The sequence below is a fragment of the Dermochelys coriacea genome, chromosome 9 (genome assembly GCF_009764565.3).
Source record: "Dermochelys coriacea isolate rDerCor1 chromosome 9, rDerCor1.pri.v4, whole genome shotgun sequence".
NCBI lineage: Eukaryota > Metazoa > Chordata > Testudines > Dermochelyidae > Dermochelys > Dermochelys coriacea.
Window position 1 is genome coordinate 28,848,406 of NC_050076.1, and position 17,737 is coordinate 28,866,142.

At 42.6% G+C, this 17,737-nt stretch overlaps 1 protein-coding gene across 1 annotated transcript; it reads left to right on the forward strand.

Moving 5' to 3' along the window:
• Positions 1–535: 535 nt before the first annotated feature.
• TM4SF1 (transmembrane 4 L six family member 1) lies at positions 536–14,565 on the forward strand. The gene is made up of 5 exons (XM_038416902.2): positions 536–753; positions 9,762–9,851; positions 9,942–10,090; positions 12,603–12,783; positions 14,423–14,565. Exons 1-5 carry the CDS (start codon positions 577–579, stop codon positions 14,471–14,473), a joined length of 648 nt encoding a protein of 215 aa, XP_038272830.2. The 5' UTR covers positions 536–576; the 3' UTR covers positions 14,474–14,565.
• The last annotated feature ends 3,172 nt before the right edge of the window (positions 14,566–17,737 follow it).

Consider the following 17,737-nt stretch of genomic DNA (forward strand, 5'->3'; position numbering starts at 1 on the left):
AAGACATGGGATTGTGTTTTACACATTCTTAAATACCAGCAGGCTGTTATTCTTACATGTTCATTAAGAATCTCTTACAAGGCCCACTAAAGTCACTTGGAGCCTTTCCACTAACTGCAGTGGGTTTTGAATCAGGCCATAAACCTAGAAGTTGAAATGGGCTTTCATTTTCTTTTAATTTTTCTTGACCCTTTTCTGATTCCCCAAAGAGCTTTCATTATGGCGTAAAGTTGTTCTTCATGCCTAATCATGTCCACTGTAATTCATTCCAACCTGTGTATTAAAGCCAAAATCAACACTGTGGAAAAATACTGTTTCCCTGCCTTGGGTTTCATTTGTTGTGAAATGTTTCATTTAAAATGGGTGGTGATATTCCTCTCATCTTGCTCCTGCATTCTGCAACCAGGCCTGACACTCATGTACACATGTAATCATCATCCAGGTAACTAAGTAACCCAGAGTATTTAAGAAGGTGTGACTCATAACTTGTTCTTACTTTTACACTTGGATGGGTACCATACAGGCTGGTCTGTGGTAGTTCTGAGCTACTAAAGAAAGATCTATAGAACTTTAGACATGTGTTTTGGAAAGTGTGCTAGGTGCATTGGGTACAAGTTGCTCATTCTTGCCTTCCTCTGCATTGTAGCTAACATCTTGCTTTACTTTCCCAATGGTGAAACAAGATTTGCTTCAGAATATCAGCTTAGCAAGTATGTGGCGTGCCTTCATGGAATTATAGGAGGAGGGATTTTGGTAAGTAACTAAAGCTAGCGTGTTTTAATTTGTTTTCTTATTTTGAACATCTTAAAGATTCATATTTCTCTGTTAGTTGTAGGATTTTTGTCTCATGGCTTTGTTAGCAAGTCTTTACACCTCTGTAACTTTATAACATATATGTGGTGCGATATAAATTATTACTATTAATCACACTATTAATCTGCCATCTTGTATGATTTAAATCTGGGGAGCAGTCACAGTTTGTTTGACAAAGAAATGCAAAATAAGGTCCTGATCCTTCTGTGGGACTACTCATGTGAGTAAAGTTACACACACGTGTAAATGTTGGCAGGTTTGGGCCCTGGGTTTGTATTGTATTTTATAAATGTAGTTTACTATTAATCTATTCTCCTTTTAAAAATGATTATATTTGATTAAAAGTAGTAACCATTTCTTCAAATGTACCTGAGATTTCTGGGAGGCATTGGCTGCTGCCATGTCCTAGGTATTTATTCAGGGAAATTCAACAGTTGTTTATAGTCACACCAGTGTGTTAGAAAAAACAGGAGGACTCCTTGTGGGACTTAGAGACTAATAAATTTATTTGGGCATAAGCTTTCGTGGGCTATAATCCACTTCATCAGATGCATGGAGTGGAAAATACAGTAGGCAGCTATAAATATACAGCACATGAAAAGATGGGAGTTGCCTTACCAAGTGTGTTAGAGAAATAGGGAAGGAGGATATACTGCTGTTTCTGAAGTACTGAAACTTTCACTACAGGGCAGCAGATGGTTAATTTAGGACCCGATTCTGAAATGAGCAGTATGTGAGTGGAACCCTGCATCAGTGCAGATCTTGATTGCAAGATGGGGACCGAGATGCTTATACTAAAAGACTTACATAACTATGTGAATATTTCCAGCTTGACTTTAATGGGCCTGCTCAGTGAGTAGTGTTATGCACCTAAATAAGCCTTTGAGGATTTGGGCAGTAGTATGTCATTTAAGAGCCAGCAGGTGTGTGGCTGTGGTTTTCAATTGAAGAAATTGTTTTTATTTTTCGATAGGTTTTACAGAATGTGTGTAGTGCTCACAACAGATATTTACTTCCTTCTTAAGGGTTTTGCAAGGCATCACTGGATAGTGTTTGTCAACAGCTATGACTACAAAATATGAGTAAGGCCAGCCATTGGCTCAGGCCTCAACAGTTCCTGTGTTTAATCCACTAGGTCATGCTGCTCACTCCCTTTTCACCGCAGGTTGAAAATTTGCAAGTGTGAATTTTTTATTTTAACTGATTCAGAGTGGAAAATCTGAGAAGTTTTCACACAAATTCTGCAATTCTATGGCAGTTTTGTGAACTTGAAAACAAAGGAAAAACATTTTCTACATGGAATATTTTGTCCAATTCTTCCAACAATAGAAACTTCATGTGTTTTAGAGTAGCAGCCGTGTTAGTCTGTATTCGCAAAAAGAAAAGGAGTACTTGTGGCACCTTAGAGACTAACAAATTTATTAGAGCATAAGCTTTCGTGAGCTACAGCTCACTTCATCGGATGCATTTGGTGGAAAAAACAGAAGAGAGATTTATATACACACACACAGAGAACATGAAACAATGGGTTTATCATACACACTGTAAGGAGAGTGATCATTTAAGATAAGCCATCACCAGCAGCAGGGGGGGGGGAGAAGGAGGAAAACCTTTCATGGAGACAAGCAAGGTAGGCTAATTCCAGCAGTTAACAAGAATATCAGAGGTTTTCAGAGTAGCAGCCGTGTTAGTCTGTATTCGCAAAAAGAAAAGGAGGAAAAGGACTGCTGAATTGGAATTAATTTGCAAACTGGATACAATTAACTTAGGCTTGAATAGAGACTGGGAATGGATGAGTCATTACACAAAGTAAAGCTATTTCCCCATGAAGAAAAGGAGTACTTGTGGCACCTTAGAGACTAACAAATTTATTAGAGCATAAGCTTTCGTGAGCTACAGCTCACTTCATCATAATAATGCATCCGATGAAGTGAGCTGTAGCTCACGAAAGCTTATGCTCTAATAAATTTGTTAGTCTCTAAGGTGCCACAAGTACTCCTTTTCTTTTTGCGAATACAGACTAACACGGCTGCTACTCTGAAACCTATTTCCCCATGGTATTTCTCCCTCCCACCTCACCCCCCACTGTTCCTCTGATATTCTTGTTAACTGCTGGAATTAGCCTACCTTGCTTGTCACCATGAAAGGTTTTCCTCCTTTCCCGCCCCTGCTGCTGGTGATGGCTTATCTTAAGTGATCACTCTCCTTACAGTGTGTATGATAAACCCATTGTTTCATGTTCTCTGTGTGTGTGTATATAAATCTCTCCTCTGTTTTTTCCACCAAATGCATCCGATGAAGTGAGCTGTAGCTCACGAAAGCTTATGCTCTAATAAATTTGTTAGTCTCTAAGGTGCCACAAGTACTCCTTTTCTTTTTGCGAATACAGACTAACACGGCTGCTACTCTGAAACCTGTCATAATGGGGAAATAGTTTTACTTTGTGTAATGACTCATCCATTCCCAGTCTCTATTCAAGCCTAAGTTAATTGTATCCAGTTTGCAAATTAATTCCAATTCAGCAGTCTCTCGTTGGAGTCTGTTTTTGAAGCTTTTTTGTTGAAGTATAGCCACTCTTAGGTCTGTGATCGAGTGACCAGAGAGATTGAAGTGTTCTCCAACTGGTTTTTCAGGGAAAGATTAAGAATGAGCTCTCAAAACTGGATACTCTCATAAAGAACCAACCTTCCACACAAACTTCCTCGTGGCTGGACTTTACAAAAACTAGACAAGCCATTTACAAAACACACTTTGCTTCTCTACAAAAGAAAAAGGACACTAAGCTATCTAAACTACTATATGCCACAAGGGGCCACAACAATGGTTCCCGTAACCCACCCAGCAATATTGTTAATCTATCCAACTATACTCTTAGCCCAGCAGAAGAATCTGTCCTATCTCGGGGCCTCTCCTTTTGCCCCTCCACCCCCACGAACATGATACAGTTCTGTGATGACCTAGAATCCTATTTTCGACGTCTCAGACTCAAGGAATATTTCCAACACACCTCTGACCAACATATTAACCCACAGAGACCTTCCTGCCAACACTACAAAAAGAAGGATTCTGGGTGGACTCCTCCTGAAGGTTGAAACAACAGCCTGGATTTCTACATAGAGTGCTTCCGCCGACGTGCACGAGCTGAAATTGTGGAAAAGCAGCATCGCTTACCCCATAACCTCAGCCATGCAGAACACAATGCCATCCACAGCCTCAGAAACAACTCTGACATCATAAACAAAAAGGCTGACAAAGGAGGTGCTGTCGTCATCATGAATAGGTTGGAGTATGAACAAGAGGCTACTAGGCAGCTCTCCAACATCACTTTCTACAAGCCATTACCCTCTGATCCCACTGAGAGTTACCAAAAGAAACTACAGCATTTGCTCAAGAAACTCCCTGAAAAAGCACAAGAACAAATCCGCACAGACACACCCCTGGAGCCCCGACCTGGGGTATTCTATCTGCTACCCAAGATCCATAAACCTGGAAATCCTGGACGCCCCATCATCTCAGGCATTGGCACCCTGACAGCAGGATTGTCTGGCTATGTAGACTCCCTCCTCAGGCCCTTCATTACCAGCACTCCCAGCTATCTTCGAGACACCACTGACTTCCTGAGGAAACTACAGTCCATTGGTGATCTTCCTAAAAACACCATCCTAGCCACTATGGATGGAGAAGCCCTCCACACCAACATTCCACACAAAGATGGACTACAAGCCGTCAGGAACAGTATCCCCGATACTGTCATGGCTAATCTGGTGGCTGAACTTTGTGACTTTGTCCTCACCCATAACTATTTCACATTTGGGGACAATGTATACCTTCAAATCAGCGGCACTGCGATGGGTACCCGCATGGCCCACAGTATGCCAACATTTTTATGGCTGACTTAGAACAACGCTTCCTCAGCTCTCGTCCCCTAATGCCCCTACTCCACTTGCGCTACATTGATGACATCTTCATCATCTGAACCCATGGAAAAGAAGCTCTTGAGGAATTCCACCATGATTTCAACAATTTCCATCCCACCATCAACCTCAGCCTGGACCAGTCCACACAAGAGATCCACTTCCTGGACACTACGGTGCTAATAAGCGATGGTCACATAAACACCACCCTATATTGGAAACCTACTGACCGCTATTCCTACCTACATGCCTCTAGCTTTCATCCAGATCATACCACTCGATCCATTGTCTACAGCCAAGCGCTACGATATAACCGCATTTGCTCCAACCCCTCAGACAGAGACAAACACCTACAAGATCTCTATCATGCATTCCTACAACTACAATACCCACCTGCTGAAGTGAAGAAACAGATTGAGAGAGCCAGAAGAGTACCCAGAAGTCAACTACTACAGGACAGGCCCAACAAAGAAAACAACAGAACGCCACTAGCCATCACCTTCAGCCCCCAACTAAAACCTCTCCATCGCATCATTAAGGATCTACAACCTATCCTGAAGGACGACCCATCACTCTCACAGATCTTGGGAGACAGACCAGTCCTTGCTTACAGACAGCCCCCCAATCTGAAGCAAATACTCACCAGCAACCACACACCACACAACAGAACCACTAACCCAGGAACCTATCCTTGCAACAAAGCCCGTTGCCAACTCTGTCCACATATCTATTCAGGGGATACCATCATAGGGCCTAATCACATCAGCCACACTATCAGAGGCTCGTTCACCTGCGCATCTACCAATGTGATATATGCCATCATGTGCCAGCAATGCCCCTCTGCCATGTACATTGGCCAAACTGGACAGTCTCTACGTAAAAGAATGAATGGACACAAATCAGACGTCAAGAATTATAACATTCAAAAACCAGTTGGAGAACACTTCAATCTCTCTGGTCACTCGATCACAGACCTAAGAGTGGCTATACTTCAACAAAAAAGCTTCAAAAACAGACTCCAACGAGAGACTGCTGAATTGGAATTAATTTGCAAACTGGATACAATTAATTTAGGCTTGAATAGAGACTGGGAATGGATGAGTCATTACACAAAGTAAAACTATTTCCCCATGGTATTTCTCCCTCCCACCCCACCCCCCACTGTTCCTCTGATATTCTTGTTAACTGCTGGAATTAGCCTACCTTGCTTGTCACCATGAAAAGTTTTCCTCCTTTCCCCCCCCTGCCGCTGGTGATGGCTTATCTTAAGTGATCACTCTCCTTACAGTGTGTATGATAAACCCATTGTTTCATGTTCTCTCTGTGTGTGTATATAAATCTCTCCTCTGTTTTTTCCACCAAATGCATCCGATGAAGTGAGCTGTAGCTCACGAAAGCTTATGCTCTAATAAATTTGTTAGTCTCTAAAGTGCCACAAGTACTCCTTTTCTTCTTTGGTTTCAGAGTAGCAGCCGTGTTAGTCTGTATTCGCAAAAAGAAAAGGAGTACTTGTGGCACCTTAGAGACTAACAAATTTATTAGAGCATAAGCTTTCGTGAGCTACAGCTCACTTCATCGGATGCATTTGGTGGAAAAAACAGAGGAGAGATTTATATACACACACACAGAGAACATGAAACAATGGGTTTATCATACACACTGTAAGGAGAGTGATCACTTAAGATAAGCCATCACCCACAGCAGGGGGGGGAAAGGAGGAAAACCTTCCATGGTGACAAGCAGGTAGGCTAATTCCAGCAGTTAACAAGAATATCAGAGGAACAGTGGGGGGTGGGGTGGGGGGGAGAAATACCATGGGGAAATAGTTTTACTTTGTGTAATGACTCATCCATTCCCAGTCTCTATTCAAGCCTAAGTTAATTGTATCCAGTTTGCAAATTAATTCCAATTCAGCAGTCTCTCCTTGGAGTCTGTTTTTGAAGCTTTTTTGTTGAAGTATAGCCACTCTTAGGTCTGTGATCGAGTGACCAGAGAGATTGAAGTGTTCTCCAACTGGTTTTTGAATGTTATAATTCTTGACGTCTGATTTGTGTCCATTCATTCTTTTACGTAGAGACTGTCCAGTTTGGCCAATGTACATGGCAGAGGGACATTGCTGGCACATGATGGCATATATCACATTGGTAGATGCGCAGGTGAACGAGCCTCTGATAGTGTGGCTGATGTGATTAGGCCCTATGATGGTATCCCCTGAATAGATATGTGGACAGAGTTGGCAACGGGCTTTGTTGCAAGGATAGGTTCCTGGGTTAGTGGTTCTGTTGTGTGGTGTGTGGTTGCTGGTGAGTATTTGCTTCAGATTGGGGGGCTGTCTGTAAGCAAGGACTGGTCTGTCTCCCAAGATCTGTGAGAGCGATGGGTCGTCCTTCAGGATAGGTTGTAGATCCTTAATGATGCGTTGGAGAGGTTTTAGTTGGGGGCTGAAGGTGATGGCTAGTGGCGTTCTGTTGTTTTCTTTGTTGGGCCTGTCCTGTAGTAGGTGACTTCTGGGTACTCTTCTGGCTCTCTCAATCTGTTTCTTCACTTCAGCAGGTGGGTATTGTAGTTGTAGGAATGCATGATAGAGATCTTGTAGGTGTTTGTCTCTGTCTGAGGGGTTGGAGCAAATGCGGTTATATCGTAGCGCTTGGCTGTAGACAATGGATCGAGTGGTATGATCTGGATGAAAGCTAGAGGCATGTAGGTAGGAATAGCGGTCAGTAGGTTTCCGATATAGGGTGGTGTTTATGTGACCATCGCTTATTAGCACCGTAGTGTCCAGGAAGTGGATCTCTTGTGTGGACTGGTCCAGGCTGAGGTTGATGGTGGGATGGAAATTGTTGAAATCATGGTGGAATTCCTCAAGAGCTTCTTTTCCATGGGTCCAGATGATGAAGATGTCATCAATGTAGCGCAAGTAGAGTAGGGGCATTAGGGGACGAGAGCTGAGGAAGCGTTGTTCTAAGTCAGCCATAAAAATGTTGGCATACTGTGGGGCCATGCGGGTACCCATCGCAGTGCCGCTGATTTGAAGGTATACATTGTCACCAAATGTGAAATAGTTATGGGTCAGGACAAAGTCACAAAGTTCTGCCACCAGGTTAGCCGTGACAGTATCGGGGATATCTACCAATGTGATATATGCCATCATGTGCCAGCAATGCCCCTCTGCCATGTACATTGGCCAAACTGGACAGTCTCTACGTAAAAGAATGAATGGACACAAATCAGACGTCAAGAATTATAACATTCAAAAACCAGTTGGAGAACACTTCAATCTCTCTGGTCACTCGATCACAGACCTAAGAGTGGCTATACTTCAACAAAAAAGCTTCAAAAACAGACTCCAAGGAGAGACTGCTGAATTGGAATTAATTTGCAAACTGGATACAATTAACTTAGGCTTGAATAGAGACTGGGAATGGATGAGTCATTACACAAAGTAAAACTATTTCCCCATGGTATTTCTCCCCCCCACCCCACCCCCCACTGTTCCTCTGATATTCTTGTTAACTGCTGGAATTAGCCTACCTGCTTGTCACCATGGAAGGTTTTCCTCCTTTCCCCCCCCTGCTGTGGGTGATGGCTTATCTTAAGTGATCACTCTCCTTACAGTGTGTATGATAAACCCATTGTTTCATGTTCTCTGTGTGTGTGTATATAAATCTCTCCTCTGTTTTTTCCACCAAATGCATCCGATGAAGTGAGCTGTAGCTCACGAAAGCTTATGCTCTAATAAATTTGTTAGTCTCTAAGGTGCCACAAGTACTCCTTTTCTTTTAACAAATTTATTTGAGCATAAGCTTTCGTGAGCTACAGCTCATTGCATCCGATGAAGTGAGCTGTAGCTCACAAAAGCTTATGCTCAAATAAATTTGTTAGTCTCTAAGGTGCCACAAGTACTCCTTTTCTTTTTACTACTTTTCAGTAACTAGTGTCATCATACCTCATTATAGTTGAAATGATGGATGTCATCAAAAAAGCCTAGTAGTGTGGTCAGTGGTGGATTAGCCATTGGGCCAACAGGCCTGTACCCAAGAGTCCTGGCCAATTGGGAGGCCCCAGAAAAATGGATGTCCCCATACCCTGACCCACTCTGCCTGGAGCTCCTGGCGGGGAGCAGGGTTGAGGCAAGGGGCTTGCTCCATCTGCCCGGTGCTTCAGCTGGGGAGCAGGGTCAATGTGCGGGGGCTTGACCTGCTCAGCTTGCCCGGCGTTCCTGCAGAGCTGGGCAAGCCCTCATGCCTCGACCCTGCTCCCCACAAACGGTGCCAGGTGAGGAGGTGGGATGGTTCAAGCCCCAACCCCATTTCCCCAGCAGGAATGTGGGTGATGGAGGGACAGCAGGTGGAAGGGGTAGGGAGGGGCCCCCATTTAGTCTGGTCCAGGACCCCACAAAACTATAGTCTGCCCAAGTGTGGTCTTCTCTCAGTGAAAGCTCCATCTAGTTTGTTGAGCACTTTTGCTGAGAGAGGACTGCAGGATTTGATCCACAGTGTGTCAAAAAAGGTGTTGGATTGACAGGGAAAAATATTACTATTATTTATTGGAACTGCAGTAACATCTAGGAGCCCCAGTCATGGACCAGGATCCCATTGTATTAGGCACTGTACAAACAGAAAAAAAATGAAGTTCTCATATGAAGTTTATCACAGTCTATCCCTAAGCCTAGTCTTGCCCCTATTGAAGCCAAGGGAAGAACACCTCTTGAGTGGAATGGGAGTAAGACTGAATCAGCTATGCAGAATTTTTAAATAGTGAAATTATAAATCTAAATAAAAACACAGTGAGGACAGAATTTGATATGCACTGCCTGTAGGCGGAGCTGTCCCTTGGGTAGGACAAATCGGGGTGACGGCTCCGGGCCCCGCGCTTTGGGGTGCTCCACGGTCCAGTGCAATTGGCCGGTGCAGTCAGTCCCAGAAGAGACAAATCCATCACTTCCACCCCAGGCCCTGCACCCCCCCAGGAAAGGCCCTGCCTGTAGGGTAGCTTACCAAAACACTCAGTGCACAATTATTTGTTTTTATGTAGATATTCCTCCCAGCTGCAGTGTTCATCGGATTAGAATACGATAATTGCTGTGGATGCTGCGGGCATGAGAACTGTGGGAAAAGCTGTGCAGTAAGTGAGCTTTTTGCTTCACCATTTGTGGATGGTCCCTAAGAGGGAATGGTCAAAATGCTGAGAATCACTTGTATGTTTACTCTACAGATGCTGTCCTCTGGTCTGGCCGCCTTCATCGGAATCCTGGGGTCCGGCTACTGTTTCATCATTTCAGCTTTAGGTTTGTCCCATGGCCCTTACTGCCTCTCTGCTGTAGAACAGAACTGGGTCTATCCTTTCACTAACTCCAGTGGAGGGTGAGTAGTCTGTTTACCAGCAAGCTGTGCACTGCAGTATATAAACACCACGGACCTGATACTGCTTACTGTGTTTTATAGGAGGGATTTTATAGAATTACACTGACACAGGTTTGCACTGGTGTAAAATGAGAGGAGAAACTGTCCCATTAATTTGCTCCTTACTCAGATGAGTAGTCCCATTGTTTCCATAGGATTACTCACATGAGTAAAGGCTGCCTTTTGGACTCTAAACTAGTCAAGAGGGAGAAAGGCTGTTGATCTTTGTAGAAACTAATGGATCTACTGTATTCTCATTTTGGGGGCCTAATCATCTTCTGTACAGCTGAGGAGCAAGATCATAAGGGGTGTCAAGCACCTGCTACTCCCACCAAGTTTCAAGAGGAGTCAGCACCTGTGAAATCAGGACCATTGTGTGGTCACTAAGTTATTTGTTCTTGCAATAAATTGTTTCCAAACAGCACACACACTCTCTCTCTCTCCAACTCTCACCCTACCTCGCCACCTAATTGTCTCATAGGTTATTCCCTCTCCAGCAAAGCTGATGGGTACCCTCAGGCTGAAAGAGAATTCTCAAGACCATATAAACTGGGACTCACAACTATCCCAAGCTTTACAAAATGACTGTCACAGCGGCATCATCCCTTACCATAGGAAACACTCTGTGTGACAGGCCTCTGGATATGGCCCTTTTTAGCCACAATAGCCTGGAAATATTTCTCAAGCAGTCCAGTAACCATTCCCTAGCATTCTGCAGGTGATCAGTATTGTGCTTCTTTCAGAAGTTGCATTTATCATCAGAGACAGCTAGTGTTTCAGTATGAATGACAACCTCCTTCCCAAGGGCTGTGTGAGCATCACCCCAGGCATGTAACACTCCTGTCTACCCAACTGTGGGGGAGCCACAAACCAAATTCTAATTCCCACCCCTTCCCCTACCCCATCTTGTGGAAATCAACAACACAGTTTTAGGACTCTTTTAACAATCAGGTTTAAAAAAGGGAGACCAGAAACACACTATCCTGATGATCATATAGATTTTGAATCCTAAAGATTCTGAAGCATATTGAGAAATCATGTGTCATAGAGGGTGTTTAATAGTAGGGTTATTAGAGTTAAAAAGCAAGATGCAGAAGCCACATATCAAAGATCTTTAAATTAGTTTAGAACCTCTTGGTTTGGGAGCATTTTCAACTCAGTGTGGTAGGAATTTACCCAGCTGTTGCAGCTGATACCAAGGCATGTTCCCAAGCTTAAACCCTGGACTTTACAGAAAGTGCATGTAAACCACATTATTTGTGAAGGTATCCTCAATATAAAGTGTGACCAGATATAAATTCACACAATAGAACTATTTGGTCTGCACAAAGGTGCCAAAAAGCCCCTGATTTCCCTAGTTTGGGTTTTTCCTTTTGTGGAGTGAGTCCCCATGAAACATAGAGTTGGCATAGCTGAGTCATACATCACTTCCAAGTCAACCCCCATGTAAGGGGCATAGTAAGGGTGTGGAGTGCATGCATGGTCAGAGCACGACATACTCCAGTAGTACCTTACCGGTGGATAGCCCCTTGAGGCCTGTTTCCAGAGCAGTGCATGTCTGGTGCCAGAGCAGAGCTGACTGGCCTGAGAATCAGGAAGCCACACCTACATTCCACTGGCCCCCTGAAGCAGAGAATCTGATTTGAACACATCTGGCTGTTGTTTGTCATGATGGTTTCTTTAGTTTTCACTGGCACAGAAAGGAGAAGTTAAGTATTTTTTTTTCTGAATATGCTGATCAGATCAGGAGCTGCAGGCATTTACTTTTAGGAAACAGTGAGTTCATCCTGTGGTCAGAGCACAGTGCGTGTTTGCAGATACCAAGTAGAGTGTCTCATGTAAGACAGTGACAAATGGAGAGCAAAGTTCCCTTTGAATGCAATCACTATCTTAAAATAAGGGCCTGATCTTGCAAGGTTCTGAGCCCCATCTGAGAAGTGTTCAGTGCGTTCAGCTCATTCAAAAGGCTGTGCATCATTTAAGTCCCTTGCAAAAGGGCAACCTCCAGCATGCTGTTTTCTATACCAATTCCATCCTAGCAGCCATTCCTAGGAGTAAAAGGGCCAGAGCATGGCCATGGCCAGGCATAACTTAGAGCAGCCCTGTGACTGCTCTAAATTATTCTGGGGACCAGGTGACTCCATCTGACTCTGGAACTGGGGAGAATAAAAAGGTGTGTTAATGCTACCTCTGTTCCCTACCACCCTGCTCCTGCCCTCTATTTATACTTAAAAACAAAATCAAGGCTAGGTTTATCAAAAGTCTATACCTAATAACTGCTCTTGCATTCTAGAGTGTCAGGGAGTTTTGCATGAAGCAAGCCTTTGCTTCCCTCATCCCCACTTACAAGGTTAGTGGTACATGAATTAGGCCCACATATTGCAACTGCTCTCTTGATATACATTAAATACCAGGGAGTGACATGCTTCACTGAATCGTGAGTTTCTAATACATTTTTAATTGATATGAACAGGTATCTGCTTGAGCGTGACAGGTGGTCTGAGTGTCGGGAGCCAAGGAATATCGTGGAATGGAACTTGACCCTCTTTTCCATTCTTCTGGTCTTGGGGGGAATTGAATTAATTCTGTGTTCCATACAAGTAATCAACGGTTTTCTTGGAGGAATATGTTGGGTTTGCTGTAATCAGGAAGAGGTAAGTGCATCTATTCAAGGTATCATTTGATTACAACCACACTTCCAAGATAATAAAAAAAAATTATAGCATAATGTATTATCCAGTAACCAAAGTACATCAGGGTCTAATACAGGAGAACATTCAGTTCTAATCCAGGAGAACATTAATTCACTTACATGGCTCCTCTTCTGAAGCTCAGGTTCAGTAAGTGAGCTTTGAGCCACATTGTTCACAAAAACTCTGTGGCATTTGACTGTAATACAATGGGAGTGATTTTGGGCAAGTGCTCAGCTACAAGCAGGGAATTAGATATGCACAGGAGAAGGAAATTTCCTTTTCTACCTTTTGAAATTATTGGTCACCTTAACCATACAGGGGATAAGGTGTATGTTTCAGGCACCAGCTAAGTCTTGTGGTGAGGAAGAAATTCTCTGTCCTAATCTCCTCTCCCATCCCATTTTACAATGTTACACAACTGTATGATAGGTTTGCAGTTTAGTTTGTTTTTGACCTTTCACTGAAGCAACTGCCAAACTGATTTCAGTGGGAGCAATATATGGCCAGCTGAAGATACCAGACAAGCAGATCTAGAGTCTGCTCCGCTAGGTTCACTCATAAAAAAGAAAAGGAGTACTTGTGGCACCTTAGAGACTAACAAATTTATTTGAGCATAAGCTTTCATGAGCTACAGCTCACTTCATCGGAGCTGTAGCTCATGAAAGCTTATGCTCAAATAAATTTGTTTGTCTCTAAGGTGCCACAAGTACTCCTTTTCTTTTTTGCGAATACAGACTAACACGGCTGCTACTCTGTAATAGGTTCACTCACGTATCCTAGAACCACCCACTCTCCCAGGCAGCCACTAGGTCTTTATTTCCTCACTGTACCTCTGCGTCCTCCATAGCTTTATTCTTTTGTGACAGGAAAAAGTTGGCAACTTTTACAATGATAAAGATTGCAACATTCTCAAAAACAAAAGAAATCTTGTACAGAATTATGGTAAAACTTGATTGCCCTTAAAATGCAACAAAAGCCATAATGATGTTGGCTCAAAGATGTTTCAAAAGGCATTCTTTATGCAGATATTTAAAATCTTTTCTTTGAGAAGTTTCAGAGTAGCAGCCGTGTTAGTCTGTATTCGCAAAAAGAAAAGGAGTACTTGTGGCACCTTAGAGACTAACAAATTTATTAGAGCATAAACTTTCGTGAGCTACAGCTCACTTCATCGGATGCCTATGCCTATGCCTATCGGATCCGATGAAGTGAGCTGTAGCTCACGAAAGCTTATGCTCTAATAAATTTGTTAGTCTCTAAGGTGCCACAAGTACTCCTTTTCTTTTCTTTGAGAAGATGTTTCATGTTTATTACATACAGCTTTAATCATGGATATTATTGACATGGTAGATTATGATGGCACCTTCAGAGCTGTTGTCTCTTTCTCTCTCCTCCTCCCCATCATGATCTAACTGGGGACATTGAGACATATTTCTGGCTCTGTCATAAATGGATTTTTGAGGATTAGTGGGCATGGAAATAGATCCACAAACTGCATACACATTATACAGCCTATTAACTTTACTTTTTACAATGAACAAAGTATGTGATTCTGTGATTTTGTTTTCCCTCATTTATCACATATTCTTTTTCCCCCCCACAGAAATACTTTGCTAGAACATTTGCACCTGAAAATGGGCTAAAACCACTGTAATTATATCTTTATGGTATGCTGTAAAACATTTATTTGAATGTCTTGTTTTATATTGCACATACTGTAAATTATAAAGAGAACAGTTTATTCATTACATTTCTTTATACATTACATTCATTACATTACATTTCTTCTTGCCAAACTATGCACTGTCACCATTAATTCACAGAATGGGCCAGGTTCTGTTCTTGGAAAGATGTGCAGGATTCCCAAAAAACACAATAGTCATTATGTGTTTGCAGCTGACAGCAGAATTTGGCCTACTGTGATTTTTGTCATTATAAACATATACCTTGCATTCAAGGATTTCATTGGATTATCTAAACATAATGCAAGCAACGGATTGATTAATTGTGTTGATGGGGTACAGTTTCTCAGTACAGGCATGGTAGTTCTTGATTTTCATACAGAAGCTGCTTTTTCCATTAGTGTTCCATTGCCATCCTGACCTTGTAGCCCCAGTAGGAGCTGTCACTCACAGAAGGAATGCTGCTTTAATTGGGTCAAACCAAAAACCACGAATACCATGAATACTTTTGGTATTCATCTAGTCTAACAGAAAATACAGATGGTGCCAACTAATGGACAGACAAGGATAGGCACATACGGAGGGGCCCTATCTCCCCAGGGAAGAGGTGGAGATAGAACAGCAGGAAAAAAAGACAAGGCTGAAGAAAGGAAAATGGGGAGTTGGGAGGGGAGTAGTAACTTGGATTGTTTCAAACTTCTTTCCCTCTCTATTTGGCAATAAAATAGAATATATACACCCACCAGCTATCAGTGTTTTCTTTCCAGTCCAGAGTTTTATTGCTCCTATAGCTTTGCTGCCTTTTAGCCTCTCCTCCCCATGCACCCCCATACCTCCCCAATCCATCTGCCTTCTTTTGCTGTTTTGTTTCTCTTGATCATGTCTATGTGGGAATTTTTTTTGTACAAGTTAAGGTGTGCATTTAAAGTGCTTTAATTATAATCCTCTGTGGCCACTCTTAGTTCAGCATAACAGTGGCTTATTGTAATTAAGCTTGTATCACTTGGGAAGGGGTTTAACTTAATCTGCAAAAAGTCACTCTTATATTTAGAGTGACCAGAAAAAAGGCCAACACTTGCATTTTTCTGTCTCTCTGCAGGCTCTGACCAGTCTAATGGTGGCAGTTATAAGTGACCTCACAGCTCCTTGTAAGCAAGCATATTTATTCTTAAGGTAGAAGCATTACAGAAGACATACTAAAACAATAAAGCTAGAAACCTTACTGGAAGTCACCCCCTAACTCCAAACTAGGGTTCTGGTAGGTTTTAGTCCTTCGAAACCCAAACTGGGTTTTCTTGGAGTTATAAGTTCATCTGTCTCAGAACCAGAACAGTGGCTAGACAGGTCAGCCATTTCTTTATACAGCTTGGGCCTTTGACCTTGGCCCCTATAACAGGTATTCAGTAGACATTAACCCTCATCTCAGAGCATAGCTTCAAACGGCTGAATTTTAGTATAATTGGAGTTGGTGAATTTGCATTAACCCCTCCCTAGGGATTTCCAGGAAATCCATTTCACACTTCTTGTCCCAAAAGTCCCATATGTGTCTGGCACATTTTCTGTATAGTCTTTTGAATTCCCAGGTCTCACATCTGTCACATCTCCCTTGTGGATAGGTTATAGACACAATCCTGGCCCTCAACCGTACATAAACTTAAAACAATAAGGTCTTTCAGGGATGTTGCAATAAATGCTCTATCTGTCAGACCTTCAAGGTATGGTTTACAGCATATAATGAACATCATCTCAGAAGGAAAAGTCACACTGATGTGCTCCAAGCTAGTTATGAATTGGTACAAGGTGGTGCCATTCCACAGCTGAAAAGCTGGTATACACCTTGCCTCTTAGAAGTAAGATATTCAAGCCACAAAATGCTGGCTACCATTATTCACTTTGGAACCTAGCAAAGGTGTTACAAGTCATTTGACTTGTGTGTGTGACATTTTTGGAAAGGATTGTTCAGAACTATGGATAATCCTAGAGATTATCCATTGCATTGCTACAGTCTTTCCACAGAGACAGAAATGTACGTTATATAATAGTATTCTAAACGAGGAAGATGATCACTATAATTTAAGGTATCCAGAAGTTAAACACATATTTCTGAGGTGCAGCTTAGCACACTATCCCTTACAACTAAATTCGCACATTGAGAGTGCACATTTGAGACAGAAAAGAAATTGTTAAACATGTAGCCCTGATCTCTCTCATTGATCCACAGCAATGCAACGGTCTCCTAGATGGAAGATGTTTGCCCGCAACTGTAGAGCCTGGATCCTCAGTGGGAGATAGGCCCCTAAATATGTTTGAGGATCTGATCCTAGGATCTAATCCATTTTAACAGTCTATGCCATTTGTTCAACTCCCTTGGGATGAACTTAAGAGATGCTATTTGTTAAAGCTAAACTGTCACTGCCTCAGCCTTTAGAACTGCAGGATCTAAATGCATGGATGAGACGATGGTATAGGGAGGAGAGATTTAGGTTCATTAGGAACTGGGGAACCTTCTGGGGAAGAAGTATCCTCGACTGAAGAGATGGGCTCAACTGTAACCAAAATGGATCCACACGGCTGGTTGTAGAGGATTTTTTAAACTAAGGACTAGAGGAAAGCCGACAGGTGTGGAGGGTGGAGACATCCTCTAGGGATAAATTTATTAAAGATGAACTCTATATTCTAGCATAAAGGAAAGGAAAGAAGTTGGTAGAGTACAGGTACTGGCCACTATCAGATACAGGCTACTGGACGTGATGGACTGGTGTGACCTAGTATGGCAGCTGTTATATGTTTGTGCCTCCTGTAGCTGTTGCATTATTGTCCTCCCTGTAATGGGATAAGATATTTTCTAGCTGCTGGTCTGGTCTGATATTTTGGTGGTGAAACAGAATTATTTGAGGGATGAGTGGTGGAGTTAAGGTGAGGGAAAACCGAGTTCTGACCCTAGGCTAAGGAAGAAGAGCGGGGAGCTGCGGGGAGGTGGGGAATAGTGCAGAATATAATATTCTGTTGGAATTGTATGTTTTTTTACCTTGGGCTCAGATGGCTGTTTCTCCTTGCTTTATCTATCCACACAGGACACAGAGGAGAGGACAGAATCCGCTTTGGAATTAGTGCACAAAGGGAGAAAAGTTTGACTGGAGCTCCGCCCTGATCTCTGTAGTGGTAGTACACAGCATTAAGGCTAGCTCCCTGAGATCACATCAGAATGAAAAATCCAATTGAAATCCTTTCTTAAT